This window comes from Macrobrachium rosenbergii, chromosome 4 (genome assembly GCF_040412425.1).
Source record: "Macrobrachium rosenbergii isolate ZJJX-2024 chromosome 4, ASM4041242v1, whole genome shotgun sequence".
Classification (NCBI taxonomy): Eukaryota; Metazoa; Arthropoda; class Malacostraca; order Decapoda; family Palaemonidae; genus Macrobrachium; species Macrobrachium rosenbergii.
Genome location: NC_089744.1, coordinates 45647174 through 45671598, shown reverse-complemented (window position 1 = coordinate 45671598; position 24425 = coordinate 45647174). Strand labels below are relative to the sequence as shown.

The window sequence follows — 24425 nt, the reverse complement described above, 5'->3', positions numbered from 1 at the left end:
TGCTAGAGACTTCCCGTTTGTTGCAAAATGAAGGTAAATAATTGAATGTTACTAGAATGTAAGAGTTTTAGCTTGCAATTGCAATTTTCGACCATTTCGGTCAAGTCAAAGTTGATTGTAGGTTTAAATTTTGGCACTTGTGATTTATATGAAAATATTTCAAAACTGATAAAAGCTACAACCATGAGTTATTTTTTGTTGTATTCTAAATGAAATTGTACACATTTTCATGTATAACACTTTATGCAACGGCTAATAGAAAACAGTACAAAAATTATGACAAGGTGACTAAAGAAATTCTGAGATTTTCAGCCGAGTTACTGAGGGCGGACGTAAGGAAAAAGTTTTTTTCAAAAATTCACCATAAATCGAAATATTGTGCTAGAGACTTCCCGTTTGTTGCAAAATGAAGGTAAATGATTGAATTTTACTAGAATGTAAGAGTTTTAGCTTACAATTGCATTTTTCGACCATTTCAGTTGAGTCAAAGTTGACCGTAGGTTTAAATTTTGGCACTTATCGTGATTTATATGAAAATATTTTAAAACTGATAAAAGCTACAACCATGAGTTATTTTTTGTTGTATTCTACATGAAATTGCACACATTTTCATATATAAAACTTTATGTAACTGCTAATATAAAACAGTGCAAAAATTACGACAAAGTGACTAAAGAATTTCTGAGATTTTTAGCTTTGCATTGGGTGAGCTGGTAGAGCTGCGGACTGTCACTCGATGGGCCAGAGCTAAATTCACCCGGCCGGCTGATGAAGATTTAGAGGAATTTATTTCTGGTGATAGAAATTCATTTATCGCGATAATGTGGTTCGGATTCCACAATAAGCTGTAGGTCCCGTTGCTAAGTAACCAATTGGTTTTTAGCCACGTAAAATAAGTCTAATCCTTTGGGCCAGCCCTAGGAGAGCTGTTAATCAGCTCAGTGGTCTAGTAAAACTAAGGTATACTTAGTTTTTTCAGCAGAGTTAGTGTGGATGTAGGGAAAAAGTTTTTTCAAAAATACACCATAAATCAAAATATTGTGCTAGAGACTTCTCGTTTGTTGCAAAATGAAGGTAAATGATTGAATATTACTAGAATGTAGGAGTTTTAGCTTACAATTGCATTTTTTGACCATTTCGGTCGAGTCAAAGTTGACCGAAGGTTGAAATTTTGGCACTTATCGTGATTTATATGAAAATATGTCAAAATTGATAAAAGCTACAACCATGAGTTATTTTTTTATGTAATCTACATGAAATTGTGCACATTTTCATAAAACTTTATGTAAAGGCTAATAGAAAACGGTGCAAAAATTACGACAAAGTGACTAAAGAATTTCTGAGATTTTCAGCAGAGTTAGCTGATGCTTTCTTTTGGGATAAGAAGGAAATTCGCACATGCGCAGCTGGGTCACACTTGTAAACAAAACAACAGCGTGATCCGTGAACTCCCAGATCCCTCAAGGCGCGTGATTTAAAACTTTTGCAAACGAGGCCTATAAATATTTTTCCGCCAATATTTTAAAAAAACTTTTTGTAGTCGACGTATTGTACGTCCACTTGGCACCCGACAGACAATTTTTGTCGACGTAAAATACGTCCAGTCAGCATTTAAGGGTTAACCGGTTGGCTGTGAAACAGAGAAAAATTCCCAAACATTCAGGAAATTTCACAGCTTGGTGATAGCGCACGTCATCACTGATATCATCCAACATTGCAGCCCAAATGATGTAATTTTTATGATTTGGCTTCCTGACTGTGTAAATGAAGAATTCGTCTGATGCGGCAACATGGAGAAAGTCAGCTTCATCCCAATCTTTAAGAAATGAACCACAAAACCGTGCATAGTCTTCTCTCTGTTGCTGAGTGATGTTGGGCTTGCTGTTAACATGAAATGGCTTGATACCAGATTTTTTCAACTCACGATATACATCACTATAACTTCTCTTCTTTCCCCTTTTTGTTTCTAGTTCAAGCGCCAATTTATATAAAGACTTTCTTGGTCTACCTACTGCCTCAGCTATGATGTCTTTTGACTCCTGAGAAAGGACTTCAGGCCTTCCAAGATTCTCACTCTTTTCGTGATGACAGTCATATGGATTTTTGTTCCAGTTTCTTTTAACAAAGGATTCATCTCTTTTAATGTATTCAGCTATCCAGGAATGGGAAATGAAGGATGCGTCAGCATCCCTGGCCTCTCTGAAGGTTATAACCCAGATTCGGTCAATCCATCTGATTTCCTCCGAGTCATTAGCCATGGCTGTATCTAACTCCGTCACTCAGTCTGAAAATACAAGAAATGTAAAATGAAAAGTAGCTTAATAGAAACTTAAAATGATGTACTTGGAGATAGGCTATAGCAAAAACTTCATAACTTTCCATTTGTTCTGTGGAGGGGGCTCTAATTTTGAAACACCTGTATGTAATATATATATATATATATATATATATATATATATATATATATATATATATATATATATATATATATATATATATACACACACACACACACACACACACACCTACAGTACCTGCAGGGTCCTCAACTTACGGTGGGGATCCATTCCAGCGCCACACTGCAAGTTGATTTATGCTGTAAGTCGATGTTTCACAGTTATCAGTGCTTTAACTGCACTTATGGCACCGTAACTTGATGTTGCATCAAGTTACAGAGCTGTAAGCGGGCATTAGCTTTATGCCTATTTTTGCTGTTAGTGCTGTCAATGGTACTTACAGCACCATTACTTGATGCAACTTCAAATTACAGCACTGTATAATGCCATTAACAGTGCTGAAAAGTGCAGTAAGATCGAATCCTCTTTAAGCCCATGACATACTATATATATATATATATATATATATATATATATATATATATATATATATATATATATATATATTTATATATATATATATATATTTCTTTTTTAACGTGCATTTTTTTCCATTATTATATGGGGTAAGCACGATGCCTTTTATATATATATATATATATATATATATATATATATATATATATATATATATATATATATATATATATATATATATATATATATACAATATAATATATATACATATACATATACATACAATAGCAAAGGTCAAGGGCAGGAACAAAAGCAGATGACATAGTAAACCATTTATTCCAACACTTCGTGATTCTCAATCAAATCTTTAGGGATATCTACAATAATATAGGACAGTGTATAAATATTACAGTAAATTATAAAAAATGAATTTTTTAAAATACAAAGTGAACTAAAACTCATAGATTCAGTGAAGAAGAAGATTAAAGAAAAAGTAGCAATTAAGTTTAGCGATAAAGTGTAGCATACATAGTGTGTAAGTTAAATTTAGCAATGCTGGTCTAAGTGTGTAGTGAGTAGCGATGCCGCATTAAGTGTGTGTAACGAGTAAGTTAAGTTAGCAATAGAGCACAATGTGAAAAAATCTCCTCTTTCCCACCATCACCCCCCATTTGTACCCACCGAGAAACCTACTAGCCGGCTTGCCTCACTGCTCCACCTCCACCAGCGTCCCTGTGTGATCTTCAAGGTAAAGCACACTTAACTAAACTAGTTTATTTCTTTAGGATCACTTTCTTGTATTATTTTTTATACATTATTTGTTTTTAATAAAGTACAATTTCCTTATTTAAAAACATGTAACAACAAAAACTGGTGTGTTTTTTGGGGGGATAGAGTGGGTTAATAGTACTGTATTTCCATTAATTTTAATGGGGAAATTTTATTTGATTTATGAGCAAGTTGAGTTACGAGCTTGGTAATGGAACAAATTAAACTCATATGTCAAGGTACCACATTATACATGTTTACTGTATGTATGTGTATGTATGTGTGTATATGTATATGTATGTATGCATATATATTTACAGTATATATATCAGATGACACAATAAACCATTTATTCCAACGTTTCATGATTCTCAATCACACCTCTATGGGATATCTACAATAATAAGTACAATGTATAAATATTAAATCTTAAAAAATTTTTAATTTTTTAGACTACAAAGTCAACTAAAACTCACAAGGACAGAACATAAAAGATTTTAGATTGACGAGGAAGAACAACATATTTAAACACGTATTCAGAAACAAGAGAGTTAAAACAAACAACATACTGAAATACAGACAAGCTTAAAAACATTGGTGACTGACTTGCTGTTCAGAGGCTAAGAACAAACTAAGAACATAATATACAAAGATTTTTCCAGGCAGGCAGAGAGTTAAGATAAATATAGCGGTACCGTGGTCATTTGACAATTCAGTGAGGGAACATGTTTAATATTTAATGTTTCGAGAATGAGTAGTTCTTGCTGATTGCTTGTGTGCCTACTGATTTTAAAATCTTCATATCTGATTTCTGTTTTGCATTTGATGATATGATTATGTATGTTAGAAGATTCATGATTAGCTAAGCAGCATCCCATTCTGTAACTAACCACCCTGTGGGAATCAACCCTCACCCATTGTCTCAATTTAATACCTAAGATTCAAGAATCAGCTACCACCTTGGATGTCATCTGGTGTTGTCTATGAATACAATTGTCCAAAATGTAATCTTGGAAAATATATCGGATCCAATAGATGGCTTCTCGGGGTGAGCTTCGATTCCCACATTTCATCAGATGCTAAACAGAAATCAGATATGAAGATATTCAAATTATTGGGCACACAAGGAATTTGAAAGAACAACTCATTCTCGAAACAGTAAATATTAAACGACGTGTTCCCTCACTGAATTGTCATGTGACTGCTATGCCATTATATTTATCCTAACTCTCTGCCTACCTGGAAAAATACTTGTATATTTTATTCTTAGTTTGTTCGTAGCCTCTGAACAGCAAGTCAGTCTCCAGTTTTTTAAGTATGTCTGTATTTAAGTATGTTGTTTGTTTTAACCCTTTTGTTTCTGAATACATCTGTGTTTAAATATGTTTTCCTCTTTTATGTTCTGTCCTTGTGAGTTTTAGTTGACTTTGTAGTTTAAAAAATTATAATTATGTATGATTTAATATTTATACATTGTACTTTATTATTGTAGATATCCCTAAAGATGTGATTGAGAATCATGAAACATTGGAATGAATGGTTTACTGTGTCATCTGCTATATACTGTATATATGTATATATATATAATTATATATATATACAGTATATTTGTATATGTATATACAAATACACATACATACAGTATATATGTATACAATGGTACCTTGACACATGAGTTTAATTTGTTCCATTACCAAGCTCGTAACTCAATTTGCTTGTAAATCAAATAAAATTCCCCCATTAAAATTAATGGAAATACTATTAATCCATTCCAGCCCCAAAAAACACATCAGTTTTTGTTGTTACTTGTTTTTAAATAAGGATATTGTACTTTATTAAAAACAAATAATGTATAAAAAATAATACATGAAAGTGAACCCAAAGAAATAAAGTGGCTTTGTTAAGTGTGCTTTACCTTGAAGATTACACAAGGACGCTGGCGGAGGTGGAGCAGTGAGGCAAGCCGGCTAGTGGGTTTCTCAGTGGGTACAGAGGTGGGGTGGTGGTGAGAGAGAGGAGATTTTTTCACGTTATGCTCTATTGCTAACTTAACTTACTCGTTACACACACTTAATGCGGCATTGCTACTCACTACACACTTAGAGCAGCATTGCTAAATTTAACTTACAAACTACATATGCTACACTTTATCGCTAAACCTAATTGCTACTTTTTTTTTCATTCTTATTCTTCACTGAGTTTTTTCACGTCATACTCTCTCGGTAACTTAACTTACTTTTTATATGTTTAATGCTACATTGCTAAATTTAACTTACACACTACTTATGCCACACTTTATTCCTAAACTTACCGGTAATTGCTACTTTTGAAAATTTTTAATCTTCTTCACTGACTTTTGCCTTTTTCGCAACACTTTCCTCACTTTCATGTGCAGGTCATTTCACTAAAAACCTGCCCAAGAAGGTTTGTTTTGCCTTGTCTTTCAAAATTTTTTGAAAATGAGCTAGGCAAGTGTCATTAAATAGCTCCGACACATGACCTATTGCAACTTTTTCAGGGTGTTTCTTTTCAATAAACACTACAGTTTCTCCCACATTCCCAACTCTTCATTAAACTCACTTGTAGCAACCTCCTTTGACACTTGCTCCTCCTTTTCCTCGTCCAAAACCTGCAAAGCCTCCATACACTGCTGCTGATGTAGTTCCTTTAATTCTTCTGTTGTCAGTTCCTCGTTGTCCTCCTCAATGAGGTCATCAACGTTTTCTTCATCCACTTCCAGGCCATGGACTTTCCAAGGTACACAATATTCTCCACCACTAGATCTTCAGGTTTGAATCTTTCGAAGTCCTGTTCAGACACAACCTCAGGCCACAGCTTCTTCCATGCAGAGTTTAGAGTTTAAGGTCCTCCTTGTGACACGCTGTGAGGCCATGTGAATAATTTTGAGGCAGGTCACAATATTGTAGTGATCCTTTCAGAACTCTTGAAGGGTGAGTTTTGTGGCTTTCATAACCTCAAAGCAGTGCTTGAATGGGTGCTTGGTGAAGAGCTTTTTGAAAATTGAAATCACCTGCTGGTCTATGGGCTGCAGGATAGGGGTGGTGTTGGGTGGAAGGAAGAGGACCTTGATATACTTGAATTCTTCGTAGATATCGTCTGTGAGGGTTGGTGGATGTTGAGGAGAAGAAGGGGTTTCAGGGGTAAATTACTTGTGGTGAGGTAATTCTTGATGGTAGGACCAATGACCACATTTACACACTGGACGAAGATATCCCTGGTGACCCACGCCTTTGAGTTTACCCTCCACATAACCTGCAGATTTTCTATGGTTATCTTGTGGGACTTGAAGGCTCTGGGGTTTTTCGAGTCGTATACGAGTGGCAGCCTAAGCTTGCTGTCACCACTCACTTTCACACACAGCACAAGGGTTAGCCTATCCTTCATAGGCTTATGGCCTGGCAAGCTCTTCTCCTCTGCTGTTATATAGGTCCTCCTTGGCATCTTTTTCCAGAAGAGCCCTGTCACATCACAGTTGAAGACTTGCTGGGTGACGTATCCTTCTGCTTCTACCAGTTCAGCAAACTTTTGAACAACTCATCTACCTTCACATCGGAACTTGCTGCCTCACCGTGCCTGATGATGGAGTGAATGCCAGCTCTCTTTTTAAGATTATCAAACCAGCCCTGACTGGCTTTGCACGACTCTACCGATGCCTCGTCCAACGATGTTCCCGGCATCTTCTGCACCAAATCCACATGTATGTCTGCACCAAATCCACATATGTCTCGCTCCTTCTCACAGATGATGCTGTCCATCATGGTATCTCCTGCGAGCTGCTTCTCATTCAGCCACACCAACAACAACTTCATCTCTTCTTGAACAGAGGTCCGGAGCTTTGAAATAAACTTATTGCCCTTAGCTAGCGTTATAGCCTTTATTGACTCCTCCTGCTTCAAAATCATACAGATTGTAGTAGTAGTCCAGTCGCACTGATTTGCCAAGTCCCTAACACACACACACACACACACACACACCTTGATTGTGTTTTTCTATGATTTCATGCTTCATATCCAAGGTAATTGGCCTTTTCTTCTTCTTAGCGCTGGTCTTAACACTCACTTTCTTAGGACCCATGATGAAAACTAAGAAATGTTCCAAAATACAGGGGCACAGTGAGAAAACAAAGCGGTTAATGCTATGAGATGCTGCAGAGATTCTCGCACACCAATGTAACCACGTGAACTGAACAAGACCATTCAGCTAGGCATCTAGGTGCTGGCAATGGCAGACGCATTGGGAGATGCCAAGTCCCTAACACACACACACACACACACACACCTTGATTGTGTTTTTCTATGATTTCACGCTTCATATCCAAGGTAATTGGCCTTTTCTTCTTCATAGCGCTGGTCTTAACACTCACTTTCTTAGGACCCATGATGAAAACTAAATGTTCCAAAATACAGGGGCACAGTGAGAAAACAAAGTGATTAATGGTATGAGATGCTGCAGAGATGCTCGCACACCAACGTAAGCACGTGAACTGAACAAGACCACTCGGCTAGGCATCTAGGTGCTGGCAATGGCAGACGCATTGGGAGATGGCATCTCCCAGGCTCGCTGACTTGTAGGTCAAATCACAGCTCACTTCTTGAAGCAAAAATTTGCTCATGTGCCAGCTCTTAGCCTGGAAAACTATATGTTGGTTTACTCGGAAGTCAAGGTTTGACTGTATGTGTATATATTTTAATAGTTCAAACAACAAAGAGCCACTCTTAAATGCTTATAACAGCCTATTCTAATAGTTTGAACACCAAATATACCTTAAACTATCATCTTAAAATATTTAGTCATGAAAATATGAAAATACAGCAATTGCTCTGTGAAAAGATCTGCGTGTAGGCGAATTTTTCCACGAATAACATATATATATATATATATATATATATATATATATATATATATATATATATATATATATATATATATATATATATATATATATATATATATATATATATATATATATACATATACATATATATGTATATATATATTATATATATGTATATATATATATATATATATATATATATATATATATATATATATATATATATATATATATGTATATATATATATATATATATATATATATATATATATATATATATATATATATATATATATATATATATATATATATATATATATATATATATATATATATATATATATATATATATATATATATAAAAATATACTGTATATGTGTATGTATATTTGTTTTGATTATAGTTCCCAAGTAAAGTACTTGGTATATGATATTTAGTAGAGTTCTTGGTGAATGCACTTATCGGGTGTAAGTGAAGTACATCTAGAAGCATTTCTAAATCTCTTAAACCTATTTTTACACAAATCAGATTCATGGCTATTGCATATAGTATCACTTGAACTTCTGTAGATTACAGTAGCTGTATAGATACTGTGATCTCTCATTACTAAGCAACTTTTTGATAGTGCACTATGTTCACATTTTTATTACTATGCATGTATTCTTTGATATGAATAGTATACCATAATATATAGCCTCTTGAGAAATGTTAAAAATAAATGGTCAAGTGATACCATTGTACCTTAGGTAGTCATATTTTTTCTGATGTGGGCATATACTGTAATTTGGTTATTTTTTTATTTTACGTTTTTTACCATTAAAGTGAGCTATTAATTTTCAAGTAAGCCTAACAGAAATTACCTTAAATGTTCAGTAACGCTTCTGGATATGAACACACATATTTTATGTATAAATACGTCCGTCAGAGACTTGCCAAGTGTGTGCTCACTCAAAAGAGTCAGGTACACGTAGGAATCCTCATTTAGAACACCTAATTCTACAATCTCTTCCCTTACACGTAGTTTTCAGACGAGGAAGACTGGTATAGTTGATCCTATGCTGTCTATTTGGGGTCAGCAAATGTTCGTAAATGAAGATACTGACCAGTAAGTCAATACACTACATCCTGCAATAAGGACTCACATCTTTACAAGTACAGAAAATTTGTTATGAAGGGATATGAAGTACTCTTGATTGACAGAGACTAGTCTTCCCTTTATCACAGACTGGAGTTTTTTTTTTCTAAATGACATAGTAATGCTTATCTTTTTTCAATTCCATATCTATATTGTACTCTTCAGGTTCTGTATACAGTATTATATTAATTATATATCATTGAAGATGTGGGTTCATTTAACACAAAAGTGCATGTTTTAAAAGAGTTGTGACCGTATGTAAAGAGTGAATTGATGTATATGCATGTTTTCATACTTTTACAATGTCTCTTCTCTAGTTCCATAATAGTACACAGTATGCTAATCTATATAGGTTCATTTCATTTTATCCTAAACAATAATACCCTTATTTAGAGAAAGTAAAGGATTTTGCTTATTTGCTGTAAGAATATAATTTACTGTTGTACAGTTCATTAGCAGACTACTTCAAGTGAACAGTCACTTCATTACTGCTGGGTGTTATATTTTTTGTTAACTTCTAGTTGATAGATTATAAAATAATTTGTGACTTTACTGTTGCATTTTTAATGGATAATCTGGTTGTTATAGTTATCACTCAATTTACTTGTTTACTTATATCTTGGTTTACTGGTACTGGTAGAAGAACTTCAGTATTTTGGCTTTGGAAATACTCTTTTGGTACTGTACCAGATGGATAACTTTCATTTAATAGTCTGCCATAAATTGTACGTTGGTGGAAATATGAATACTGTGTCTTTTGTGGCACTAAGAATGCATGTATGTGAGCTAGAACAGTAATCTGGTGCTTGAATGTTTTGTTGTAGCCGTAGAAAGCTGTGACTGGCTTCGCTATATTTTTCTTTAATTTGGCTGACTCATGATTTTTTTTAAATCAGTACTTATAACCACCCCTGTGGTTTCTTTCAATGATTAGTATACTTTTAATTATATTCAAGGGGTGAGTAATAATTTATTGTAGTGATTGTGTGCTATCTTGATAATTAAGACTGAAACGATTTCAAACCTTTTTTCCTTCATATTGTATTTGTCTTGAAATGCTTTGACAGGAGGAGGAAGGTCCCAATAAGAAGGTAATGGTATATTTGATACACCTTGCATTTACTGTGATTAGCATAATGCAGTATATCCGCAGTGTGACCTTAGCAGTTGCTAGTTATGAAATGCTTTTAAGGTACAATTTTTAGTGATGGGTAAATTGAAACTGTGTGCATCTTATTTTAATATACTCTGAATATTAAACACAGCATTGGATTGTAAGTAATTAAGTTTGCATGGGATTTGGTTTATTGTGAAAGATAAAAGATTGTTTGTGCTCTTCTGCAGTTATATTTTTAAGAGTGAAGATAATGCATTTTCTCTAAATGTTTATACTTTTTAAGAGTAGCACTAGCATTATAGATTTGATTTTCTAATCTGTATTCAGGTATGAAACTCAACAAAATATGTAATTGTGTTTGTAATTTTCACAATCAAGGTTAAGGAAGAAGTGATGGTATGGAATAATAAATTTTCTCTTTCTTTTAAAATCTTGTATCAGGTCAAAGTAACTTGAAGACAAAATTGCGGATTTATTTTTCTGTATTATTTTAGTCTTGAAATGCCATTATTGAATTCACTACAAGTTGATTTGGTAATGATGGTACAAACTATCTTTTCTGTATGTCAAGAGTTATTTTATGTATCCACGGCCAATTGTAGTAATGTTTGCTGGTCTTACTGTAGAATCTGTATGCATTTGATGTGCAGCTTTTGAAGTGGCAGTGTGACTACATTGTGAGATAAATATAATTGTAAGCATTTGTGGACAGTAGTTGGCCAAGATATTTTGAATAAGTTCAAGGCGACTGATTGAAAGTTTATTTATGAAATTTGACGATATACAAAAGTATGTCCCCCTCTATTACTAGGTATATTGTGAATAGCCTCTTCTGTTTCTCTCCATCCTTAAACATCTGTGATGTCTTAGCTGTCACCAAGCTCTTAGTAAACATTCAAAAGCTGACAGCAGTTTCAGTTTCTGTAACAGAATGTAGTAACCACTTTTGATAAAGGGAGATGGACAGGGTAAAGTGGTGGAAATTTCATACATACTGAGAGCCCTTTTAATTATTATTTTTTTCTATAATTATAGCTATAGCATTTATTATGACCAGTAGTACATATCTTGCTTTTAAATTGCCTTTTTTCAGTTGTACTTCATTCTCCTCATCCTGCTTAAATGATCGAGTATTTAGGTAATTTCTTTGTTTTTTTTTTTAGATTATTTTCCTTCCTGGACTTATGATTGATTATTAGTGAAGTATTCTGCATTATGATTTCATCATCTCAGATGTATGGGCCGGAGTTCAATTCCCGTGGCCGGCTGATGAAGAGTTAGAGAAATTTATTTCTGGTGATAGAAATTCATTTCTCGCTATAATGTGGTTCGGATTCCACAATAAGCTGTAGGTCCCGTTGCTAAGTAACCAATTGGTTCTTAGCCACGTAAAAATAAGTCTAATCCTTCGGGCCAGCCCTAGGAGAGCTGTTAATCAGCTCAGTGGTCTGGTAAAACTAAGGTATACTTAACTTTGACACCACCAATAAAAATCAGTCTAAAAATTATCTGTTTATTAAACTAAAGACAGCATTAATGAGGAATTGACCATAAATAGCATACAGAGTAAATTAATAATACCCATCAGTGAGGATGAAATGATAGATAAAAACACCATTGTAGACTTTCTTCAGGATTACAAAGTCTACATCCCTAGCAAGTAAATGAAAGAAGTCTCATTAGTATTAGCAAAGATTAGAGATAATGTACTACACATTCCTTCATAAATTGAAACTATAGCACGAAACAGACATTGGGCAAAGTGTACCCTTACAATTCATTTTAAAAATTACAGCATATATGGGCATACAGTAAAAAGTATAGTAAAAGTCCCAAATGTGTGTACATTTAGTGACCAAGAAACAGTGCGAAATTACAGCACACCACATTGTGTTATCTGCAGTTCAAGACATTAGGCTGGATCAATGTCATGTCTTAACTTTGTGTACAACTTGGGACTCAAGATACTACAAGATAAAAATTGGCGTTTCAATCAGAGGCATAATTGGAACTATACTAGAAATCAGAGGCTTCAGAATGTGTAAAAAACCGTCATATAAAAAAAGCATTATTGTTCCTCTTCAACATTTTTGTTAGCTTTCTGATAAATGGAGTATTTCATAACCAGTTATGCAAAGTTGTCAAACAGGCATTGGCAGCAACCAAGGTTATTGATACCCATTTAAAAACAAAAAGGTCCACTCCATTATTTTGAAATTATACAAATCAGTAAAATAAAAAAGGACAGACAGAAAAAGAATTTTAAGGTTCCTCTAATCTTACTGAGCTTCAACAGTTCTTTTTGAATAGAAATTTGGGCTGCCTGAGCGCATTAAGAACAATTTTTGGAAGTGAATGCCCATCATGAGAGGAATTGTGGATCATATAGACGAATACATGGTCAGTACAAAAAATGGTCGCTGTGGCTATAGTGCTAGACAATTAAACCAGTCCATAAGAAAACCCTTGAAGAACTGAAAAATAATACAAGGAAGAATAATTTTATGGGAGTGATATTTATTTCTTTGGCCCTGCAGTACTACAGTGACTGATATGGCAGAGTTTGTCAGATTAATATAAGTTTTGCCAGCCAGCAAGACATGCTCTTAAATGCTGCAACATTTTGGTTATTCACACTGAGTGATCCCTTGGAGTGACAAGAATGGGCAAATATCAATACGGCCTGTCTTTTTCAGACATACAGGAAGTCAGTAAAACTCTCATAACCCTAGAAGCAAGAAAACATAGATCACCTTTGTATAAATGAAGTCCAGTAAACAATAAAAGTTCTAATGAAACAAAGCTGAGCAGTTTATATAAATACATTATTTCATAATCTGTTCAAGTTTTTCAGTTTGCAGGTATTCCAACTTAGAAAAGCTTATAATATTAATTTTTTTTTGGTGGGGGTGGGGGGGGAATTTAAGCACTCAAAAATATATTCCCACTGTTGAAATTATTCATTGGAGGTGGGGAGTTGGAAGGAACACACACACACAAGCAGACACACACACACACACACACACACACACACACACAAAAGGAGCCAATGAGAGAATGAAACTTGTGTGACATAGTCATGACATATCTTAGCCCAGAACAGTCCCCGGTTAACAATGGGGTTTCTGTTCCCAGCTGAGCACCAATAACCAAAAATCATTGTTAACCGGGACATCACAATAATTATGGTAATAAATGGCGTTTAATGCCGATCGGCGCCGATAAACTGCTTACCGACGCCGATAAACCGCTTACTGGCACCAAAACTCACTCACTGACACTGATAAACTGCGGAAAGCTAAAATGCTCTAAACTTGCTTAAGAAACCTAATGACACTACTTAGGGTGCCAAAAGATCAACATTAATACTGTATTGCTATTTAAAACACCTAACTCTTCTACCCATGATAAATTAGGAATGTCAGATATATGGATCAGTGTCAAAATCAACTTTAAAAGACATCTGACCCAAATTATGATGAAGGGCTTAGAACCAGTCCTTAGAGCTCTCAGATCTTCAGTGAATTGTAAAAAATGATGCAAGGAAACAGTTTTACCAAAGGACTAGGTGATCAAAGTGGGCTTAAAGACAAAGGAAGTTGCCTGTCGCAAAATGTGAAAGGAGGCTCAATGGTGATATTGGCTTGTGGCTTTTAAAATGGTGTGAGTGAAACGCTTAGTAAAAAGGTAAAATATAAAATTTGTTCACAACATTGTGTACAATAATGATTCACTTCAGGCTGATTATAACTCATGGAAGTGGTCTGAGAGAGAGAGTTCCCTTAGAATGGTTTCTTGCTTCCAGCAAGCTTTTAAGATAATTTTTTTAATTGAACACTGTATCTCTTTTCTACTTGAGAAGTGGCTGATTTTGTGGAGTAAAGTATTGGATAACAGGAAATTAAGATCAGATTTACAAATTGGTTACAGTATTCCTCAAAAGACTGATGAGTCAAAGTAATTATATCTGTCTTTGAATTGGTCATAGTTATTTGACCCATTTATATTCAATGAATAACCCTCATAACTCATAACCCAAAATCTTTATGCAGAGATTGCAGTTGAGTGCTGTTAACTCATATTTTTGTGAACGTCCAAACTTCAGTCAACAGCTGTTGTAAAATTTTGAAACAAATCATACTTATACATATCCCTACATGTGTCTTTTGCTTTTGTCTTTGTTTTTGACAGCTGCTTGGGTTGTTTTTCCTTATGGAACTTGGTGATTACTTTAAGACATCATCCACATTCATAAGTGGACTGAAGTTCAAGCTATACATTGTGCTTGTGATGCATCAAATTCTGTTTTTTACTGCCTTGGTTTACTCCCTGGTTTTGTATTCTGTAGGTTGAAGAGTTGTAGATATTTAAATCTGTATATTCATTTAATTGTTTTTTTAAATATTAGATTGGATTAGTTTGGTAAGTTTCAAGGCAGTATAGTTTCTAATTTGTGAATGTAGAAACTATTAAAAAAAAGCTGAAGTTGGAACATGTATTCTAAATAAAAGGAGGATCTGCCATGTAAATTAGGGAAACTTTTAACATGGAATTGGAAGTATAGTATATAACTCTGGTGAATAGATAATAATCGTAACAAATCAGTTAGAGATCAAGCAGTAGAAAGAGTAAAGATAGTTCTTGATGTCCTTCAGGATAATGGGTAGAGTACCCAAATGTAGCTAATATGCTCTTGACAGCAACCATGTAGTAGTTTATTGTCATTACTATTATTTTGGCCAGGTTTCAGATGTATTGTGTTATTTTGAAATTGCATTTTCATACCTTTGTTTTGCTATGCATTTAAAGTCCAGCATATGTGTTAGATATATGGTACCACCTTGTTTATAAGTACAGTAGTCCCGTGAGTGTATGAATCATTGTCTATTTTATTTTATGATAAAAAAATTGTTTCAGTTTTGGTAATTTTCTTTTCACTTTGGATACAATGACAAAATTACGCATGCTAGGTTAAAAGGAATATCAGTAGTACTGTTTTGTAAAAACTTTTGGAACAAATAAAGGCACTTTCTTTTATACTAGTTTTATAAGATATGGAATAGCAATCAGGAAGTTGTTAAACATTCTAACCAAGATAATAATCAGTTATTGCCATACCAGTAAGGAGAAGGGAAACTGATAACATTGAGGTATACTGGTGCAACTGTATTGTTGATATCCTTGCCCTATAGCTTGGTAGAAAAGTGGTAAAGTACTTTCCCTAAAAACAATTATTTGTTTTTAATTAAAGGCAAGCTGTAACAAAGAACTTTTCAAAATTTTATAAGGCTACAACAATATTTAGGGGGATAATAACTGACAGTTTCAGATGCATCATTGAAGTACTATTCATAATAGGGCTTTTTGTAATGATTGTACCACAGTTTAGGTTGGCATCAGGTTTTGTTATTGCACTGGAAAAATGCAGTATTGAAATACCGTAAAAGTTTCCTTAATTTAATAGAGTTATTTTATTATTTTGGGTGCCTTTATTCTGATAGTTTATTTATAATGACAATGCCTAATAATTATGTGCAGTGTTATCTTGACACTTCAACTAATTATTATCCAAAAACTGTAAGTTGCTTGTTGCATGTTGCTACTGATACAAGAAAACTTCTTTGGTTAGACTTTGAGAAATGCATTGTAATATCTGTTAACAAAGCTTTGGTTAGACTTTGAGAAATGCATTGTAATATCTGTTCACAAAGCTTTGGTTAGACTTTGAGAAATGCATTGTAATATCTGATCACAAAGTGGAACCATTCATAACTGCCTTGTTTGTTTGGTTGCTGGATTGTCAACAGAGACTATTAGGACACATTGAAAGGCTTTTACAGGATTTCAATTCAATCAATATTACTTACGTAGTATTGGCACAGACCTGATTGTTTCTCTGGATATGGGTCTCTTTTAGTACCGTTATTTGTCATTGGACAATCTTTATTGAGCCCCACTTTTAAGATTTATTTTTTTTTTTTACTTTGAACTGAGGGAATGTGGGCCATGCTGAATGAATAACAGACTTTTTGTGCCTGTATATATGTTGTTTTTTTATGATATGGACATCAGGTGAGGATTACAAGGAAATTATGTAAAAATATTTGTCTTGATGTAAATTTGTTTTTAACCAGATCATACTGAAGTGCACTGAGGCCTTTTTTACAATACTTTTTTCAATAAGTTTTGGGTATACTATTTACATAATATGTAGCGGTATTAGTAATGTACTTTACTGCATAAAGGTTTAGTAAGGTTTTGAGCTTTCTATTTGATGATACCAAAAAGTGAGGATCACTTTTTTTTATTAAAATTGCAGAGCCATTTAGTGTAAAGTGTTATTTCAAGAACTTAGTATTAACTACTGACCTCATGTCTTATGATCATATTACATTGTTTGTCTTGGGCTTTATCCATTTAGTAGTGCCATATCACTTTTGCCGGAACTTAGTTGTAAAAGTGGTTTGAAGAGTCAGTCAGTCTTGAAATCCCATCATCTTGAAGAAATGTCATCTTTGGCTGTTCATCAATATAGAGAGAGTAGGGTTTAATAGGACCTGGTTTATATTGACCTCCATTATGAACCAAAGGACTTGTTTTTGGGCGTTCACAATATGAACAAGGGTGCTTGCCCTGCTGTGAGAGTTCAGTGATTTTGATGAGATTCTCAGTATTGGCTTAGAAATCTAAATTTAGCCATTACAGGTCAATGAAAGTCACAGTTATTACCCTATCCAAATTCCAAATAATATTTTAACCACACCAACAGCTTATCACAAAAAGGAAACAGTTAATTTTGGAAAAGTGCTTATAGTGAGATACAGCAGCCAGCTCATATCTGCTGTAGATACATTAAAAAACGTATTGTAGATATGTACTGTAACATGATTCTTGTTTGTTTTTAGTATCTTCTTGAAACAGTCATTCAGCACATATTTTTCAAAGGCTCTAAACATCTTAGTAACCTCAGACATTGATGCTCAAACATAAGAATTCAATTGTTCCTTTTTCATCCATTTGATATTTGTGAAATCACAGTTTATTATCAACCACTCAGAATCAACAACAATGGTCACTTCTGTTTCTGATCATCTCTTTCTCCTCCTCTAGTATTTTAAAACCTCTCTCATTCATTGATTCATGTCAGATTCATGAAATTCACACATTTTATGCTCTTTTTAACTATTGCACGATTCGTTACACATTTGCTGCAACATTTGCCATCCTCTCTCTTTAGGAGTATTTCTGTTTTGTGACACTATACTCTTGACAGTGGAAGCACATGGTGATGTGATAGTTATAAAGTAAGGTACCTGGTAGTTACTCTTCCTTACTTTATATATATCCCACATTTTAGGCTGTGGAAAGATCAATCAGCAGTTTGCCTTTCTTTGATGGGCAGTCGTTACTATCGAAGAGGTTACTTATAAATGAGAATTTGACCAGGTTTTAACTATTCTTTTAGGGAAGAGGGGCCAGAGCAGATACTTGATGGTGTTCATCCTGAGAAGAGAGATTGTAGGGAGGAGTAAATCTAATAATATCTAATAGCAAATGAATTACTATGTTACCACTGAAGGAGAGAATTCACTGTAAGTGATGTAGTGGAGGGTCCTGTGCAGTCATGAGGAGCTAGTAGTCAGAGTACCATTACAGGTATAGCTGAATTTCTATGAAGTGGAACTAGTCTACGATTGTGAACTTGTTCAGGATGAAGATGTGATTGAAAAGTAAAAGCATTGTTGGTAGAGCCAGATGCATTTGCCCTCCAAACAAAATGAAAGAATGCTTGTAAGACATAAAAAGTATATGGAAAAATATATCTTAAAGATCTTTTGAGGTTAGAATAGTTGCTTGTAAAGACTAAGGATGCCATTCCCACTCTGGTGTGGACTCACAAAAGGAAATGATTAAGAGAATTAGAGTTGTCAGAGTTAATACCAGACCTACTGTATTGTTGATATCCTTGCCCTATAGCTTGGTAGAAAAGTGGTAAAGTGTATTTGAGACTATCATTCCATACTTTATTAAGGGTTTGATAACACTGAATGGGAGCTGTGGAAGGAGATGGCTGGGAGACAGACGTAGATAATGTTTTTAACCTTGTTTTATGAATTAGGACTCAAAGGAGAAGAGGTAGGGGCAATGATCATTAAAATGAGAGATCAGTAATGTAAAACTTGGGAAGATCCAAGTCTGAAAAAATGTGATTCATGAACTTTCTATAAAGGCAGGATTAATCACCAAATTGAGGATGATATATTTGGTCTATGTGCAATGGATTGAAGAAAATGGCATGGCCCAGAAAAAGGCACCTCTTTTCATTAGTAAGCCTTGGTGAATTACTCAGCCAGAAGAAAATGTGTAAAAAGATATAAAATTAAGCAGGACTAGCTAGTGGGACATTTCTAAGAACAGTGACACCTTGGGCCACAGCAAATTCATCTGGTGAAAATCTCATTCATTTTTTGGTGAATAATTTTGGGGCTAACCAATACAGTAGTTGTTTTTGGATGGCTCTAAGTAAAGTGACTTTCCATTATACAGGATAATATTAGCTTGGTTTCATTGTGAAGCACAATAATTGTAATTTATCATATAAAGCTCATAAAAGGATAACAACAAGCCTCAGTCTATGACACTGGAGACTCAAAAGGTTAAAATAATGTCTGACAGGCAAATTCCCAATATAATATTGCTAGAAGAAATACAGTGGGAAGGGGAAATATAGAGGACTTCATTTGCATTATTCCAGTTCTCTCAGTCTTGGGACAGGGGATCAGAAAAATGCAGTGGTGTTCATGAAGAGATGTGGGGTCATTGCAAGGAGGAGAGGTGTATTAAATGGCTTAGTTTGTGCGCACACAAGAGTAGCAATGCTAGATGGAGCCATTCACTCATTTACAGCAGAAAATAAAATTGTGGAACATCAAGACAACCGAGAGCCACCAGTAAAACATAGGAATTCCACAGTACAGTTGATGAAACATGTTTCCATGATGAAACAATGTAAACCACATTTTTACTGGTCAGTAAAAATGTGGTCTACCAGTAGAAACGCCAAAGAAGCAGTCAGACGATAAATAGTGGAACTCTAGAAAATACGCTGAGTAAAATTGTGCAGTAGAGGAGCTGTTAACAAAAGTCAAAAGGCAGTTTAACAGAGAAGAAAGGGTCTTAGAAAATGTAAAAGCTGGGATCTAGAAATTGGAGGAGGAATTATAACAGAATGAGGCCTTTTCATAAAACTACTTCTTTTATAATAAGAAGAATACATACTTGTCCAAAGTATAATGAAAAAAGCAAAGTCAGCAACATGGTTAACAACATAATGAACTGTTGTGAGCAGCACCACAAGGAGTGCAGAAAACAATATAGCAGGAAGTTCAGTAAGTAGTATATCTAGTTGAACAGTGTTAAGAAACAAGAGGAAGTTCATTGGGAGTCCCAGATCATAGGCCTTTGAAGATTTGGGGGGAACTCCTGGAGAAGAGAGTTGATGATCTAAGTGTCTTTGATCAGTTCCGGAGGCTTGACTACTTTTGGAAGAGTCTACAAGGAACAAGAGAGACTCAGTTTTCCAGAACATGGAAAACAGTGATTATCAGAAATCTAGTAGTTTTGTACTCCTGATGGGGAAAGGAGTTAAATACTTGAAAGATGATTGTTCTGAGATTGGTGTATACAAGACAAGAACATGGCAGAATTGGTTTAAGAACTGTAAAAAGTGTAAGTGCTCACAGGTAAAATTTAGTTAAGTAAGAGCAAAGGTTCTAGCTGAAAAGAAATATTATAAGTATTATAATGAAATATGCTAGGCAATCAGATATGATGTTAGAGCAAAACATGCTTTGCAGCAGTGAAAACCAGCTACAAAAGCTGCATCAGGTTTATTATGAATTATTATAGGAATAAAGACAAAATAGTCATGCTTAAGCATATGGTGAATTTACTGAAATTCAACCTACTGTTATTTCTGTAATTTTAATCATTAAATATAGAATGATATCACTATTGTGATTTATTTAATAGCAATGAAATAATTCAAGTGAAAGTTCTGTAGATTATTCAAGTATAGTTGCTTAAAGGTGGATTCTCTAAGAATGTGACACTTTTTATCCACCCAATTTAATATAGTTAATGAAATTATTTTTTCTGTTTCCAAAGCCTTAGTGTCAGTTAAATAGGTTACATGTAGCGTTCATTCTCAGTTCGCATTTTCAGTACCTTAGCTTAATCTAGACACCAAATTTGATAGCACCAGTGGACAATGTGACTTTGATGATTATGAAGTTGAACCCTATGCAAGAGAAGCTCATAACATATTAGTTGTGCAAATATGTAATTTAGCAGAAAAAGGTATTGACTACAGGCACATATCACTTAGACCCAAGCAAGGTTGGCTTAGCCTATGCTTATCATGATCAAGGTGGCACAAATGATCTAGGAACATAAGTAAATAAATAACTTATATTAGAAGAATTGTCATCCATTTCAGTGTTTAGTGAGAATAGATTTTGTTATGGAACTCACAGTACTCAACAGAAAACTCTTAAACAAGTCATCAGAAGGATCCAAGTGGCTTACTAAGGCAGTGAGATTCTAGAGCCATACAAATAACCCTGTAACCAAGAATGAAAAGTAAAATAGCTGTATAGCTCTGTAGATGCAAATGCATTTACCCTCTAACTGAAGTTTCATATGAAGTATGGCAAATGAGAGGTGTAGGACTCTTAACCCAGTGAGGGAATCTTTTACCAGGTAAATTAATGGGATCCTCATTTTTCATGTTATGCATATGTGGTGTCCCCATTTTGAACAAAAATGTTTAATTAATAATAATGAGCATAATAATAGAAATCAAGATTTAAATATACTGTAAAGAACAAACTGAAGATGCTCCCTCCAGAGTTTTGGGAGAGTTATATACAGTAATGAACTAATTACTGTATTCACATTAACTTGTAAAAATAATGATAGATGTTAATGCAAAAGTTAACATCAATTTTGATTCAAATGATGAGAATTTTGAAATGTTACCAGCTGGTTCTTACCAGCTAGTTTTCAGAAAGCATGATAACCATTTGTTTGCTGCATGTCCTGCCAGTAGGTATGATAAATGAGGGGAAAGTGTTCAGCCTATGGTAGTGGGAAAAGTTGCAGTGTTTGGTTTTGGTTAGTAGTGTCTCTCTTTGTTCATTATCCATAATCTTTTGTACACGAGCTTTTTGATAGCATAACCACTGTTCACCCTCAGAGGAGTTACTCTCTTGATACCCCCAGGGTTCCATAAGGCAGACTAACCAATGGTCGACTGTAATATGGCAGAACAAGTCGTCCTGACTTCTCTGTCTGTGTAACTGATAATACACACGTATGTCTCCTTGACAGGTTGGGGAGGCATTGGAGTAATTGTCAGGTAGGAAGAAGGTGGTCACCTGTTCTAAGGAAGTGTCATATCAACTTCCTGGAGCTGATGGCTGTCTTTCTGCCCCTCAGAAAACTGAAACCCCCCAAAAAAAGACCCACATTTTGTTGGTCCTAGACTATATAACTGCAGTGTCTTGCATCAAGAGGTTGGGCTCACGTTCAGCCCCTCTCAATGCAGTGTACAGTAGAACCCCATTCCTTGACCGTATCAGAACTCGACATAATCAGATTTCAGTGCAAAATTTCAAGTAAATTTTTCATCAGAGCTCGAACAACAAACTGAAATCCAACCCGGTGAATCGTGGTGTTTGTAAAGAAAAGTGTTTCGGTCAGCCGCTGCTAGTTGGCGTTGTTTGGTGGCATTGTTCCCATGCATCGTTTAAAGCCTGCTCACTATTCCAGTAGACTGTATGAATTTTACCATAAATTAGTACTGAATGTAAACACGTTTATGTGTTACCGCAATAGGCCACCAGGGTGGCGCTTTGGTTTGTTTACATCCGCTCATGCCACAAGCTGCCAATGTAACATGGGCAATTTTTCTTAAGTTTGTGATAACGGACATAGTTCGGCTTATTTTTAATATTTTATTCATTTACTGTAATAATTAGACTTGTTTTTCAGTGTTTTATTATTATCAACAGTTTTTGTGCCTATCCGTTACAGTACATACTGGTACCTAGCCTAGCCTATGGCACTCCGTCAACCATCGGTAATACAGGCGCATTGGACGTAGGCCAGTTTTTATTATACTATACATTTTAAAATGAAAAAAGTGCGTCTAATATGGCAAGTTATTTAACTCAGAACGTATTTAATTGTAATTTATGTGTAATGTTTTGTATAAAAAGGCAAGGTTAGGGTAACGACTGGTGGTGAAGAATGGATTAATCCATTTTCAGTTTATTTCTTATGGGAAAAATTGATTAAGGTCTCGACAGAATTGCATCTCGACTCTTCTTCTGGAACAGATTAGCATCAAGGACCAGGGTTCTACTGTATTGCTATATATCCATCGGATGGTGAAAGCAGGGACTGGTACAACTTGTCTCGAATTCACCTCACAGGGTCTCTCAGTGTACAGGCAGTCCCCTGTTAATGGCGGGAGTTCCATTCCCAGGCAAATCATGATAACCAGAAATCGTCGATAACTAGAACATCACAGTAATTATGGTAATAAATGGTATTTACGATGCCGTAAGCACTGATAAATAGCTTACCGACGCTGATAAAATACTTAGCGGTGCCAAACATTGCTTACCAACGCTGATAAACCACCTACCGACGCTAATAAACCGCCTGCCGATGCCAATAAACTGCTTACCGGTGCCAAAAATCTGGTTAACAACGTTGTTAGCCAAGCATCGTAAAAGCAAAATGCCATTAACTGAAGCCACCGATAAGTGGTACTGCCTGTAATAGCAGACTCTGTGTCAAGTAATACAACAGCCTTGATTGAGTGGATGTTAGACAGTCACTCCTTTCAATTAATTGCCAGCATGCTTCCACATCCAGAAGTGGACCTGTTTGCCACATGCAAGAACCATCAACTTCCAGTGTATGTATCTCTGAACCTGGACAATCAGGCAATAGCAAGAGAAGCATTCCCACAAGATTGGAAGAAATGGTGGACAGTATACCTTTTTCCTCCATTGTCTCAGATTTTGAAGGTTTTGAACGAACTATACTAACCTTCAGCAGAACTGCTTACTTAGTAGCCCAAAATTGACTGAACTCTCATTGGTTCCTATTGCTTCAACAACGGCAAAGAATTAGATTCCATTGCTGTCTGGTGTTCTGTCTTAGACAGGACAAGGGAAAGAGGTCTATGCATCCTCCTTTCTGAGCCAAGACTTTCACATGTGGATTTTGTCTTCCTTGAAGATTATTCACCCAAAATTTCTAGGTACTAGTGCAGAGACTACGGACATCATTTCTCTGATGGTACCAGCCTAAGTGGAAAGTGTGGTTAACTTACACCCTTGCTGAGAGCCCTGTTGAGATCACTGTTGAAACACTTCTACATTTTCTTATATATCTTTTCAAAGACAAGTGCCTTGCTGTTACATCAATCATGGCATACAAGGCAGCATTTTCGGAACCCTTGCTTTATGGTTTTGGAATTGATTCTAACATAGAAATTGTTACTTCCCTTCTCCGGTCTTTTGCATCGCAAAGACCTGCTCCTGCAATGCTTCCTGTTACCTGGTCCTTGACTAAGGTGCTTAGACTCCTGTCAACCCCTCAGTTCAGTGGGCCAATACAACTACAACTCATATGCTGCAAAAGGCAAGTCTTCTTGACTG

The 24425-nt window shown here is 35.1% G+C and overlaps 1 protein-coding gene across 8 annotated transcripts in view; it reads left to right on the top strand.

Annotated features, from left to right (window-relative positions):
* Window positions 1-24425, top strand: part of Tomosyn (syntaxin-binding protein tomosyn) — a 991423-nt gene that overhangs the window by 862443 nt on the left and 104555 nt on the right. For 7 of the 8 annotated variants that reach the window (XM_067096189.1, XM_067096177.1, XM_067096162.1 and 4 more), the window contains exon 20: window positions 9459-9542. The exons of the other annotated variant lie outside the window; for it this stretch is intronic. In XM_067096189.1, the coding sequence (XP_066952290.1) occupies window positions 9459-9542 (84 nt within the window). The remainder of the gene's footprint in view (window positions 1-9458; window positions 9543-24425) is intronic. 8 annotated transcript variants of the gene reach the window in all.